Raw genomic sequence first — 14,880 nt, 5'->3', positions numbered from 1 at the left:
GACGCCGCGGGTCCCCTCACGTGGTAGCGGCTCCTCCCGACCGACAGCGGCCGCTTCTCCCTGTGCCGGAAGCAGATCCCGCCGGTCTCCGGGCAGCGCCGGGGCGGGAGCGGACGGAGCTGCCCGCGGCCCCGGTGCTCGGCGGGCAGGTAACTGAGTGCGGCAGCTGTAACGGCCCGGCCCGGCCCCCGGGAGAGCGCGGCCGCTTTGACGCGAGCGGCTGCGGGGAGGGGCTGGGGGGCGCGCGAGGCACCCGGTTTTGTCCGCTGCCCGCCCGCGGTGCCGGGGCTGCCCGGGCTGAGGAGGGCTCGGACGGAGGTGGCTTCTGCCCCGCGGCCCCATCGCCTCCCTCCGTGCCGCGGTTGCGGAGTCGCGGTTCGGAGGCTTCGCCTTGTGTTCAGCATCAGGGAGCGGGAGGGGTGCGCCTGCATCGGGGGGATTACGTCAGGCTGTAGTGGCGTTTCTCGTGGTGTGTCTGCAAAATAAACGAGGCGCTGAACGAGGTAAACTTTTTCTGGCTGCCCTCAAATCTTTTAGCTCTTTTAGCTGACGAGTATATTCTTCGGTAGTCGTGCTTTCAGAGGCAGGGGTGTTGCCGGGCGTGACTCGGAGGCTGTAGTAGGGGAGCGGCCGCCTGTCAGAGCAGACCGAGCCCTCCTTAGCCCTGGTTGTACATTTATCTGCACGGCTGCACACAGCTACTGGACAAACGCGGCCTAAGCTGAACCAGAAAATTTACTGTCTCCACATTAAGTCTTGCCTCTACTCAAAAACACCAATCAAACAAGTCATGTACCTGTGATAAAGAGATTCGAGCTTATAGAAGAAAATCGTCCTGGGCTTCTGTTCTTCTGTTGCATAACTTAGTATGTATCCTTCATTTGACAGAGTATTCCAGAGACCATCTGTGATTCTTTTCAAGACAGTTTTGCTTAATGAGGTATGGGAGAGAAGGAGCCATGTCAGAAGAAGCTGTTACTGAGACACGATTTTCTCTGAGGACGGTAGCTTTACGGGTGTTTCATCTTCCCCTTTCTTGGTATTATTCTCTTAACCAGGTAATAAATACATTATCTAAATATTGTTACTTTTGTTAAACATTTAGAAGTTTATTGTGCGTGTTCTTGTGAGTGTGGATTAAATCTGTGCAGAATACCTTGGGGTTTACTTTGTTTATAACACTGAACTAAAATAAGTGTGTCTTCTTGTCTTTTTCTGCTAATAAATGCTTAGTACATCATCATACTGCTTTACCTGCAATGTCTGTATATCTTCATTTTGTAACAGTGCAGTTATTACCAAAGTTCTCAAATTGTTTTTTTTTTCTTGTAGATTTTTTTGGTAGCTGTCATTAAATTTTGAATAATAGTATTGAGTAATTATTCTCAATAGTATTAATGACTGTATTTTATTTTTATTGAATTAGACTTATAAGCAAAAGCTGTAATATTTCACAGTTCCCTGTAAGTACTTTTCTTTCATTGCATATAAAACCAGGATAAGATATTCTCAGTCTTAGCTGCATATGCTCATTTGCGCATTTTTTCTATGTATTAAATACTTCAAAACTCTCATTGCAAGATCATTTTTCTTTTTCATGCTGCAGCATACTCATGTGCTTTTTAAATACCACATGCAACTCCCTTATGTGCAACTATTAACTTTCCTCTTTCTAGAGATTTTCATTTCACTAATAATCAATTTATAATCATGTCTGCAGCCACACACAAATTTTAAGAAATCCATTTGCCATTCGTTGAAGTATTCATTTTAACATTTACTTTTGTGATCTTAGAGGTTTTAATTGCAGGTGTTTGGTTGTTAACTCTTTTCTGTGAAATACAGTAGTCTTTTGTGAAATTTGTAGGCTTTGTGTTGGTGCTGTGTTTCAGGCATTTCCTCTTCCTCACAGAGTGCAGTGGTAGTTGTAGACCTCAGTCAAGGCATGGTACCTGGAAGGGCAGAGTTCTCAAGTCAAAGGTGCTTGACTTGTTGACTGTAAACACAGGGTAGAGAGAAGCTTTTAATGTTTCTTCAGATAGTATTTACCAACTGCACAGCAACCAGAAGTGAGTGCAGAGTGCAGTAGTGCTCTGTGCTCTCTCTGGTATGAGGAATCATGTTACACAAACACCCTATGAATCCCAAGGACTGTGGATCTGGTTTTCTCCCAGCAGTCTGTTCCTCAAGCAGCATAAGTTTCCAAAAGATTTTTGTGAATGCGAACTGTGGTTTCCAGTTAAATGGCACTTTTCTTCTTTGTGTATCTTGTTATTTGTATGCTGCAATTTTTTTTTTGTTAATGGCTTTTGATACAAGATGGTTGTGTATGTGATTCTTACTAACATTAACACCTATAGACCTATGACTGATCTAGATCCAAAATAAAATGCTTTTTTTTTTCAAAACTGTTACTGTAGAGAAATGTATCTAAATACATGTTCTACTCAAATTGAAACATCACATGAATGTTGGCATTAGGTTCTTCCATTCTTTCACAGTGCAAGAAGTAATGTAGTTGTGCAAGGAGAATTCCTTCTCAGTAATTTTTGGCTGTTAGAGATTTAATTGAAGCCCTGCATTGTTGTTGCATTAAAAAGAAATTTAAAAAACCCTAATCTTTGTTTGAAAGTCATTTGCTTAGATCCCTATAGTGTGGATTTGCAATATGCCTCATAGTTCTTGGTGCTGCAGTCTGTCTCTCAGTATATATATTTGCAATTAAATCACACTTTTATTTTCAGATAAAGCTTTCCCCAGGGTTAAAGAAACTTTTCACAGTAACAGCAGTGAGTGCAATATCTGTGATTTTTCTGGCCCATCACTTTAAAAGAAGACGTGGAAAGAAAAACAAGAAAGTGCCACCATGGGAACCAACTCATCTCATATTAGAGTGTACAAAAGCAGCTGCTTCAGAAAAAGGTAAGTCATGGAACCCCCAGTTGTTTTTTGTTTGTTTGTTTGTTTGCTTGTTTGTTTTCTTGGAGAGGAAAAAAAGTGTGATGGGATGGGTGTGCATGACTGTAGTAGTCATGCACTTTTTAATCTTCCTTTGATCATGGAATATTTTGGGTTTGAAGGGACCTTTAGAGTTCTTCCAGTCCAATCCCTGCTTGAGCAGGCATATCTTCAGCTAGACCAAGTTGGTCATAGCCCCATCCAACCTGGGCTTGAAGGTTTCCATGGATGGGGCATCCATGACTGCTCTGGGCAATCCATTCCAGTGTTTTAGCATCCTCATGGTAAAAACTTTCTTCCTTGTTATCTAATGTAAATCAGCCCTCTTTTAGTATTAAAACCATAACCCCTTTTCCTACTGCAGCAGACCCTTCTAAAAAGTCTGTTCCCATCTTTCTTATTGACCTCCTTTAAGTACTGAAAGTCTGCATCAAGGTCTCCCTGGAGCCTTCTCCAGGCTCAACAAACCCAACTTTTAACCTTTCCTCATAAGGGGAGGTGCTCCATCCCTCTAATCATCTCCATAGGATGGAACACCTGACTGGGTTTGAATTGCTAGACTTTAAATTTTGAGTTTGTCAAATTAGAAACAAAATTACAGTATCTTATAAAGAAGCTGGGCTTCTTGTCAAAGGTGAAGTTTTAATTGTGAACCAGGATTAAAACTATTTTTATCAGTAGTGTATTAACAATGTGTTTTGCCATTCTTGTGTGTGTATCTCAATACAGAGAAACTCAGATCTTATTTTTTATAGAATAGGTGAATAATTAAGCTAAAGTTCATAGTTATTTTTGCAGTTAGTGAATTCTAATACGGAGTTTCTCAAGTAGAGCTGTAAATAAAAGAATAATTGTTGTTTGCTTCTAAACTGGATTTTATTGAAAAGAGCTCATACAATTCTTGATAGATTTGCAAAAGAAGCAATATTTTGAGTTGGCAAGAGGTTTAAAATAAATGTATCTCTTAGGTTCTAGTTGTTCCAGTAGTCGACAAAACTTGACTCTTTCTCTGAGCTCTGCCAAGGAAAAAGGATCTCAGTCCTGTATCTATGCAAATGGAGGACTTTTCAGTAAATACTCTGGTTCAGTTCAAAGCCTGACCTCGGTAAGTAAAAATGTTTTAAGGCTCTTGGATGTCTGTTAACTTGCATTGAATATGCATCTAAAGGCTTCCCTGAGCTGAAGGAAGTTTCCTGAACCAGCTGCACAGGCAGCTAGGGATGCTGAGAAACCACTGTCCTCACCACACAGTAAAACCAGTTTCTAGGCAGTTGGCTTGGATGTAATGTGGCAGGAATGTGATTTTAAGGATACTCTCTATAACAACAGCTTGTTTTTTAAGGTTCAGAGTGCCACCTCTTGTCACAGTTGTGCTTGTGCCAATTCTAATTCCTGGGATAAAGCAGATGAAGATGATGTTAAGCTTGTCAATATTCCAGTGACTACACCTGAAAATTTATATTTGATGGGTAAGTTATCATAAGAATATTCAGCATCTGCTTATAGTGAGTGTAAATAATTTCTTGGATTTATGGTAAAGTTACACAAAATATTATTGTGTTCTTTCTCAGTGTCCTGGTGACAAGTGTCTGCAAACATTTCTATAAAATCATGAAATCATACTTGATCTAAAGTTAGTTTTCCAGAATGCTTTTACTTCCACTATTTGCAGTAGTAATCCTTAAATCAAGCCCTGACACATGGGGACAATTATCATGTTTCTTTACACAAAAAGAAGGTAAATATGTACTGGAAATACACTGGTATAGGCTGGGGAGTAATGTTGTTTCAACTTACATCTCTGTGACAATTATTACATATTTTCCCTTGTATCTAAAACATGAATGCAGCTGAAGCAGTTCCTGCTCTGCCCTAGGTATGGAGCTGTTTGAAGAAGCACTGAGGCGCTGGGAGCAGGCCCTAACTTTTCGTAACAGGCAAGTTGAAGATGAAGCAATCTGTGGTTCCATTAAGCTGGGAGCAGGAGATGCAATTGCAGAAGAAAGTGTAGAAGTGAGTACAGCTGTAATGTATTGCTCTGACAATGTGTTCAGTGTGAATCTTTTCAAATTCAGTTACCAAACTTGACAATTGATTCAATTTCCAATTTAGTAGTAGTGTATTTAAAGGAGACCTGAGTTCATTCCTTCTGACTCTTTTGGTTGGTTATTTGGAGGAGGGCATGGGAAGGGACATTAACATTTATATTTTGGTAATTGCTGATGCATCAGTGTTTGCTTCTAGACAGTATTATCCAGCTGTCAAGCAGACAGCTTCCCTGCACATAATCCCTTGGGTGTTTTCTTTCTTTTGTGATTATGTGAGAGAGTATCTACTTGCTGAAGATAAATGTCTCAAGGAAAAATTATCGATTTGTGCATATCCACAAACAATGTACTTAAACTTTATTTTCCTCCTTTTTGTCAACTAAATGCTAAAAATATTTTGAGATAAACAGATGTGTTATCTTCATTATTTCTAGTGCAGCAAACATCACAGATAATTTAAAAATATTTTTAAATTTAGATTTTATTTTTTATTACTTGAAATAAAATGTGTGTGTTCTGAAAAATGTATATATTGTGGATGTTGCAGTTTTCATCTGCCAGTGTCCCTGTGTGGTTTGTAGGAAATTAATGTGGCACGGTTTGCTCTGTGAAGGCTTAATATCCTTGGAATTTGCAAAGGAATCTTACAGGCTGAAAGAAAATGGAAAATCTTCTAATGTCTGTCTTCTTGCAGGATATCATTAGTGCTGAATTCATTCATAAGCTTGAATCTCTTCTTCAAAGAGCTTATCGTCTTCAGGAAGAGTTTGAAGCCACCCTTGGGGTCTCTGATCCTGCTGCTCTAGCTAATGATATTGGTGAGTACTGCTACTTTACATCTTTTCTGCTTGTAATTACAGCTCTTGGGGAAGGACTGAAATATCCATAGCAAAGTTATATTTATCAGCAAATCAACAACAACCAAAAAATTATATTCTTTAAGTTATTATTTTGTGTTTGATGATGTGGTTCTATTTTAGAAAACAATGGATTGAAAGGAAGTTGTTTTCTTTGTAACTTGTCAGTATTTAAACATATATACAGCAAGAATATATGACTCTTTATAGTGTGGGTGTTCTGAGGTTTTATGCATTTTCTGAACTCTGAAACTTTGTATGCTTTGTCATAAATTTTTTACCGAAAAGGAAAATTAAACTGGAAAGACTTAATCTGAAGCAGATAGCCATTGGCAAAGGTCTCATCTCTGGTGAGTGAGATAGTCACTCAGAACTGTGATCAAAGTTGTTACAACAGCAAATATAATGAGTAGCTAGCTGCTGCCTGACATGCTGATTAAGTACAGATAGTTTGATTACTTTTATTGAAAGAATTGGATCTTAAGAACGGAAGCTGTTGTACCCGTTGATAATTCAAGATGAAGCATCTGATCTCAAATAACTGTAGAGTTAGAAGGCAGAGCACGTTCTAGGTTCTGTCTGTCAGGAGCTGTGTTCCGGGCTCCGACTTGCCTGGCACGAGGTGGCAGTGCTGTGCTGTCCTCTCTTGGCCCTGCTCCTCCTCCTGCATCGACCAAACACAGCCTTGACCAAGGGGGGAATTGGACTCAGGTCAGAGCTGGCTTTCTGACTCAGCTGCATACACCTGTAAATGCAACCCTTAAAGCAAAAAAAAGCATTTGAACATTTCATTTTGATATCTGAAACCATCGGTCAAGTTGCATTTTATATCCATTATAATTAGAAGTTTATTTGTGATTTCTGTCTTCGGGCCAAATTAATAAAATGGTACTCAAAGGACTTCATGTGAATGCTCATTGTGTTTAGTTATTCTTGTGCTTGGTTACTCTGGGAGTATTTACAATTAATATTTCATTTTCCAGATGTGATAACTAAATTCTTGTTTACCAAGAATCTTTGGAGAATTTGATTCCTTTTAAATGTTCTTTATAGAAATAATTTGTGATCTCTTGAGTTACTTTATTATTTAAATTTTATTTGTGCTGGCCCAGATGAGTGAGGAAAAAGGGAATGAACTGGCTTAGAATGCTGTTGAATACTGTTTTCTGTGTTCAGGATTTGGAGCTTTTCATCATTATCTTTCTTGAATTTTTGATTTGAACAGCAAGTATATTAAAGGATGCTTCGCTTTTTCAGAATGTTTTAATAAAAAATCAGAAGGACATCATCTCCTTTGTAGTGCTTGTAATGCTTGAATATCTAATTCAATATTAGATATATTAACAATAGGAATGGAAGAGTTCAAGAGTCACAAGAATAGGCAAGTCCAAGAAAATTATGAATTCCCAGTGGTCAAAAGAAATAAAGATAATACAGCCTTCTTTTCACTACTAAGAATAAGAGTAACACTCTACTGAGAAATACAAATTACAGTTCTGAACAGAAACAGAAATGAGGGGTCCTATGCTATGTAGGAATGAATATAATTTGTGGCAAAATAGGTAGCTGAGATGTTTTTCTGGATAATTTATGCCTCAAACTTCTTTAAGAAGTTAAAGAAAACATCCTAATCTGCCATTTACTGTTCATTAATCTTGAAAGATGAGAATGGGGGTTGCTTGTTTGTTTGTTAGGATTTTGAGATAAATGGGGATTTTCCCAGTCATGTAGAACAATCTCCAGCATGTCATGCCTGTGAAACAGAGTTGCTAATTTGAAGTTCTGTTACCACAGACAAAGTAATACAGTATTTAATTAGTGCCAGTTGATACAGTTTCATAGCAGGTAAGCTTTCTTGGATTGTAGGTTTTTGAGAGATCTGCACTTTGGTGAACTGGTATACCATAAATTAGATGATAATATTTAGCTCACTGATGTGAACATTTATTTATATTTCTGCCCACTGTTAAAGAAAAGATCTACTTTTTAGGGAAGGTACTTGGTCAAATGCTGTAATTTTATCAGCTGTATAATTGATTATAAAATCATTTGTAGAGCTGATCATTGGTGAAAATTTATAATTTAGGGCATTTAAAGCATTGAATTAAAGCAAAGGTTAGTAATAAAGATCTGAATTATCTCTTTAAATAGTAACAAACTGCATTTGATTCTGGCAGGTATGGATTGTACATACAGGTGAGAGATTTTAAAATAAAAATCATGAAGAAACACTTAATGAAATTTTCACATCATAATCAGTGTAAGCCCTTAGCACATTGCTGCAGAAAATAAACTTTTACAGCACCAGAATAGAGGCAGAGATGCAAGTGTTGGGTTGGTGTTGTTGTAGAATACTGTGTCCTGTTCTGTTGGTCATATTTCAGAAGATTGGAGATTCTAGACAGCACAAAGCAGGCCATAAAAATTTTCCATGTTTTGGAAAAACAAGCTGATCTGTGGTTCATGTTGGGCATGTCAGCTCGTTACTGAAGAAAATACTGAGAGGTGACTTGTTCTGAATAGCTGCTTACACATGGAAAAGGTATGTGGTGCTTGGGGGTTTTGTAGAGCTTGTTGTTAGAGTCATAAATAGATCGAATTTCTAGTTCAAGTGAAACAGGTGAAGTTCTGAAGTAAGCAACCCTCAACACACTTCAGAGGCAAGATTATTTTTTTAGTCCTGTTTTGAGGGATGTTTTTCATTCTTTGAGAGGAAGATACAAACCTGGGGCTAAGTGGTCAGTGTGGTCTATCTGGCATTTAAGTATTTCCCCTTACTCCTATTTTTACTTCTTCTGTGGGCCTCGGAGTGAAATAAGTAAAAGCCTTTGTCCTTAATAAATTTGTAGTTGCCCCTTCCATGGAAGTGCTCAAGGTCAGGCTGGACAGGGCTTTGAGCCACTTGATCTAGTGTTGGCAGGGGTTGGAATGAGATGGTCTTTAATGTCCCTTCCAACCCAAACTACTCTGTGATGACACTTGCAGCTCATAAAAAATGCTTATAAAATGCTTATAACCAGCACTCATGCTTCAGGGTTTCAACTGTTCACCCACAACAATAATCAGAAAATGTTTAGCTCTGTGTGGATTTTTTTGTTTTCTCTGATGCATAGAAAAGATAGATAGGGTTTGTGGATGTTTCTTCTGTTTTCTCTACCTGAAGTGTTTGTGATCAGTCACAGCTGGAGCTGAGGCTCTGACAACTGGACAGATGCTGTCAAGTGCTACATAAATGCCTGACTGAACTTCTTATTTATAAGAATGTAATTTGCTTATAATTTGGTTTATAAGGAATTCCAAATTTGTTTAGAAGGAAACTTACGAAGGTAAAAATTTCTAGCAATTTCTCAATTTTGGCTTTCTCTGTAAATTCTTCTATCAAACTTCTGGAGCTCCTGAAACCTTCTCCCCCTGTTTATCTGCTGTTCACAGATGCTGCTCTTTCCCAAAACCTTTAAATGTTACTCTTCCCAGATCAACATTTCCCTCTGTCAAATCAAATTTAGATCTTACTGCTGATATTGATCAATCATACACAGATTTGCTTTTCACTTTGTGATCCCACTTACTATTTTAATTTGGTTGTGCACAATGAACAGTTTGCCAAGCAGCAGCCTTCTGGAGGAGGCTGTGGTAACATGTCACATGGGAGAGTCAGGAATGAGTTACCTGGGGCCTCTTGGAATACAAGAGCTTATCACTGCAGCCACTGTCTTTCTTCATGGCTGTGTCTGAAGTGTCTCTCTTCTGCCTGCTAGGACAGCTACTTCCAATAGTTCCAAATATTCAGCTTTCAGCAGTGCAGAAGACAGAGTATAAATAAATATATTTTCTCCCTGTGAGTAGAATACTATTAAGGGTAATAATAATAAAAAATAATTGCAAATAATAATTTTCAACTTGGTAAGCTGTTGTTGAGTTATAAATTATTAATACAACCCTAGAAAAGACTTGCATTTTTAATAGATGAAATAATGGAATGCCGTGGTGTTCACTGTTGTTGCATTCTCCACCGGACTTTCAGTATTATCATATAAATCAGTTAGCTAAAATAAGAATTCTGTACAAAAAGTACTTCTGGGTATGATAATAAAAGAAATATGTAGGGCTGTGGTTGTTATTATGCTGTGCCTCTTAGTACAGTGAACCAGCTTGGGAAGCTACGAACAGGCTGTCGTGAGGCTGCAGTCCATAGAAAGGAGGCGGTTGGCACAAAGCAAACAAAATATTCATCCTGTTATTTCTCAGTAAAGAATGTGAAGGTGTGTAGAGGGTTAAAAGTTTCCAGTACTTGCAGTAGTCTGCCCTTGAAGAAAGTTCTCCCTATTTTTTTTTTCTGTTTAGATATTTTCTTGCAGACTGAAATGTTAGTCGAGTTAACTTGGGAGGAATTCAAAGAGTTAGGAGAGAAACAATAACTTTACTTACAAGCAGAATTTCAGGTCAGAGGGGAAAATTCTCAAATAGTAGGGTTCCTTGTCAGTGCTAAATTCCTAACACTTCATATTATTATTTTAATTTCTACTATAAAAAGGAATGCTGGCATTCAAATTGATGGTGACTTGTGTACATTGGCCCTTAAACTTTTTGACAATATGAAAATGTTCAAATGTTAATCCATTTTAATTTTTTAAATATTTACTTTTTATTGTGTATCAGTTATACAGTTTAAAACAAATGAAATGTTTGAGCTACCACAATAAAATCTCTCACAAAGGTCTGTGCTGTTGGATGATTTTGTTGAAAGGTTTGTCTGTTTCTTTTTTTAATTTTCTTCTCACACTCAAAGATATGTCTGGCATTTTAGAGAGAATAAGCACAGCCTTTAACCTAGTGACAAAGCTGTTTGGAGAACTGATTTACATATTAGAAACCTTTTCTTCAGCAGCTCTTAAAACAAAAATCTTTGCATAATCAGTGAAGCTGTTGAAACCTCTCTTTTATATAATTTATTAACAGACTTCTGTAATGTCTTCCTTTCCATGGATTAATATCTACAGCCTGTATTTCTTTCCTGCCTCTGAAATGTTATTGGAAAAAATTTGTTTTAAAATTTTAGTTTGAGTGTATTTTATTTGCCTATGTACAACAAATGTTTCTAGTTATAATTCCTAGTCTCCAATGAGGAGCAGTTTGTAACACTTTGCATAGGTGAGCTCTAGTAGCACATCCTATAAAAGAACATAGAGTTGTGTAACTTGTTATGTTTTTATGTAAACTTGAAAACTTTTGCTTGCTTTCTTCCTTCAAGATACATTTACATTAAATAATTTCTTAATTTTTTTGGAGAAACCCTAAACATTTTTCTAGTGGCTCAAACAGGATTGAAGTCCTAACAAAACAAGTTTTTTCTCTAAGTGTGAAAATGTATTCATCCCAACAAATGGGGGAAAAGAAAAGAAAACATTATTTCTAAGTTGAAGAAAAAGCCTGGAGAAGTTATTCCAGTGCTATTTAAAAAATGCATATTTTGAATGTAATTTTAAGCTATTGCAGTTTGTTGAAGTTTAGTAACTGCTAAAACATGAGGTGTCTCATACTGCAAATTGTTGCTGCAACTCCTTATTTCTGACACTCAAGAGATACTCAAAGTGCAGATGTTTGAATTGGATTGTATGTCTTCCCTAATCAGTAATATTTAAGTCTTCCCTTTAAAGGCATTTTGTCCAATATTAATAACACTTTCTTTCTAAATTGCTGTCCATAAAATTCCTTATCAGAATTCCTTATCAAACTAGGTACAGTGCTTGGATAGAGTAAGATTGGTAGTTAGAAGTTCAATGTAATACTGAAGCAAAAATATTTTTTCAGTCATTTTGTCTATGAAAATACTATGATGCTTGGCTTTCTCAGTCATACTCTTAGTTTTGGAAGCACTCTACTAAAAATGCAAAGTAGCTTTGCACAGACATGCAGTGAAGTTACTGCTGCTGAAAAATATTGGTATTTAAAATATGTATCTTTCTGTTGCTATTTGCTAACATGGAGTGTATTTTTCTGTTAATCCTAGAAGCTGAAATCTTTTCAACAGTGAAAAGAAATCTATTTTACTGTTCACTGACCCAGCCCTGGAACAGTCAGGGTCGCTTACTGTGGTCACTTAGCTTGGAGGATTTTCCAGAAGCCCTTCCAGTAGGATGAGAAAGAGTCTGTTTCTGGTTTTTGAGGACCCTTGTTACTGTTTGCCCAGCAGCTTTGCTGTTAGATCCTACAGTGCAGGCTATTTATACACCTCATTGCTTTCCCTTAAATGGCATCCCTGAGCCCTGTTTTCTTTCTGCCCACACCAAAACTCCTGTCTAAGCCCTTGTCTGTCACTTCTTGACTCCTGCCATGTTTTGTCTTACCTTGTCCATTTCAAACTTGCTTGTCTGACATGGACCTAACTGTTGTTCATAAAAATCACCTTTGCTCATTTTTCTGACCAGATTATTCCTCTCTCTTAAGATGTCTTTCTCCCTTGGGAACTTCTCTTCAAATGTAATACAAGCTGATCCTGCTTTTAACTCTAAAAGCTGCTTGTAATGGAGCCACAGTCCACCAACATGATTTCATTTCCCAGACTTTGTTCAGTTAGCTGTTCGTGTACATTGCTGCTCAGGCCTCCTAACACAAAATGCATCTCAACTATTTCTGGTTGTTCTTTGCAATATGTGAGCAGCTGCAATTGACTCTCATAAAAAAATTGTTAAAAGTACATATTTACCATCTTTTTAAGTAAAGTAATCATTTTCCCCACGTGTCAGGGCTTGAATCAATAACTGCTTGCCTGCATTTTGAAATTATATATAGGTGGAAAAAGACCTCCAAATGCAGGAAGTTGGGGTTTTTTTATTTCTCCTCTCTCATGTTTTTGTGATACATTCTTAACAAGTTATAGTTTGCAGATTCTTTTTCTTACTAGAAAAGGTGTACATGCACTTAACTTCTATTGGTTTGTGTAAATTGTGAGTAAAAATGTTCTAGAGGTAGGAAAAATCAGATAGATGGCAATGAGTGAGGGTGGGATAAGTGTTTATTTTTCTGGCTGGAGTACTGGCAGTGTGAGGTTATATAAACTGATGATCAAGAACATGTTTTGGTCCATAGGGCCAATTCCTCTTCTAGAATTTCTCTGAAAAGTGTCTTCTTGCATTGCAGTCTACTTTTAAGAGAGGCTTTTCTGAAATGTTTATGGGCAAAATGAAGAAAGGTGAGCCAGATTAGGCTGGGGGAGATAAAGGCAGTGATAATTCAGAATTTGTAAAGACTTCTAAGGTAATCAACTCTATTAGTTTTGTAGCTTAGTCTTGGAAGTGCAGAAACGATACTTTGAGCTTTCCAGTTGCTTTGGAGCACAATATCAAAATGGAATATTGGCAGAATCATAAATCAGCAATACAGATCTCTGCACTATAGTTTTTTTTAATTCAGTAGTTAGAACTGAAATAGATACACTTTTGTCTGCAATTTATTTTCAAGGACTGAAAATGAAATTAAAACACTGTGTGCATGTGCACATACCCAAAAGATAAGAACTTTTCTTAATGAATGTGTCTACTGTGTTTAAATCTTGCTGCCCTTTAAGTGGAAGACTGACCCATCAAGCTGGCATAAAAGGTTGTGGTATATCCACACAGCACAGTCTTCAAGAATTGCTGTTAACAGGACTTGTTATTTAGCACTAGCCATGCCCCATCACTACAGCTCTGCACATTTATTTGGCAAGCATTTAGTTTGGGCTTTGTCTTTTTAATTGTTTATCCTATAACTGGAAGGCTCAAGTAGCTTGTGTAAGCATTTCATTCCTAATGGCCTTTTAATTAAAATCTTAAGATTTTCTTAAACTTCTATTTCAGCTCAAAATGTTTCAAAGTTAAAATTATATGTGGGAGTAAATTTATTTTTGTGGAAAGTTATAGCAAAAGTGAGCAATAACAATGGAGGGAGTAAAATTTATGATTAATGTGTCATTTTTATCTCATGCATGTATTTGTGCAGTCAATTGCTAAAACTCTTAGAAGAAGTAACTGGGTTTGTTTTCCCTTTTGATAGTTCAAACTAAAGGGGTTTTTTAAAACAAATTACTGTCTCTAATTCTTTGTGAGATATCTGGACTGTGACATGTCCCACCTTACTTAATAATCAAGTTTGTAGCAAAGTGCTGTGGTGTAACTGATTCAAGAGCACATGTCGATCACACCAGGCTTTATTCTCTCTCCTGCTATTTAAAGCTGCCCTTGTTCTACATGGAGAAGTGCTGTGAGTATTTAAAGGTAAATGTGTGCATATTTCCACATACACAGGCACTGATTAGCAGCTGCTCAAACAGATGTAGCTAAAGTTGCTATCTAGTCAATGTATTAGTTTTCTGTGGTAAACCAGAGTAAGGTAAAATAAAGCAAGCTTGAATAATAAAAAATGTACATAACTTAGGTGATTGCCAATGGTCAGGTTGCTCTAATCATTACTTGCATTATGATTCAAGTGTTAATATGTTATTACTAATGTATTTAGCAACCCTACAGTGTTATTAATTTATTTTTTAAATTTGATAATTGGTCTTATTTACTAAACTAAAGACTCAGAACTCTTCATAAAGTACAACTTTATAAGGATTCTTAGCTCGTTCTTTCCCATGGTTGGGGACAAGTGGATTGCAAGTAGGCCCCAGTCAGTGGGGCACTTAAGATATTCTTTAAGTCTTATTGCTTAAAGTTAAGCATGTCTTAGTAATTTAAGTTCTTAAACCATGTCTCGGTGCAGCTGGGTTTGCAGAAGCCAGTCACATTCCTGAGCAGTGTCACTGGAGTCTGCAGCACTCTGTAAAATAGTTCTACCCTGGAATTGAAGGGAGGACAGATATTATTAGGCTGTTCTTACAGAGTTTGTCTGTGTCAAACGTGCCCCATTCTGAATACACAGTCCAAGTGTGAGCCTGAAACACACATGTGTATCTGCATCTTTTGATGTTTGTTTCACTGAGGCTCATCAGTTGTATAGCTGGTTCTGTCTTTGTCTGGTAATTCAGGGATGAG

General features: G+C 37.4%; 1 protein-coding gene across 3 annotated transcripts in view; it reads left to right on the top strand.

Annotated features, from left to right (window-relative positions):
- The first annotated feature begins 464 nt into the window (after window positions 1-464).
- The window catches only part of MIGA1 (mitoguardin 1), a 33,434-nt gene continuing 19,018 nt past the window's right edge, over window positions 465-14,880 (top strand). For 2 of the 3 annotated variants that reach the window (XM_062497326.1, XM_062497325.1), the window contains exons 1-7: window positions 465-503; window positions 889-1,058; window positions 2,745-2,922; window positions 3,927-4,063; window positions 4,301-4,427; window positions 4,835-4,971; window positions 5,701-5,824. In XM_062497326.1, coding sequence (XP_062353310.1) covers window positions 936-1,058; window positions 2,745-2,922; window positions 3,927-4,063; window positions 4,301-4,427; window positions 4,835-4,971; window positions 5,701-5,824 — 826 coding nt within the window. In that variant the 5' untranslated portion in view covers window positions 465-503; window positions 889-935. Of the gene's footprint in view, window positions 504-888; window positions 1,059-1,914; window positions 1,981-2,744; window positions 2,923-3,926; window positions 4,064-4,300; window positions 4,428-4,834; window positions 4,972-5,700; window positions 5,825-14,880 lie in introns of all 3 variants that reach the window. The other variant, XM_062497324.1, reaches the window with a different exon arrangement.

Source organism: Cinclus cinclus, chromosome 8, assembly GCF_963662255.1.
Source record: "Cinclus cinclus chromosome 8, bCinCin1.1, whole genome shotgun sequence".
NCBI classification, from domain to species: domain Eukaryota; kingdom Metazoa; phylum Chordata; class Aves; order Passeriformes; family Cinclidae; genus Cinclus; species Cinclus cinclus.
This window is presented reverse-complemented; position numbering and strand designations above follow the sequence as displayed.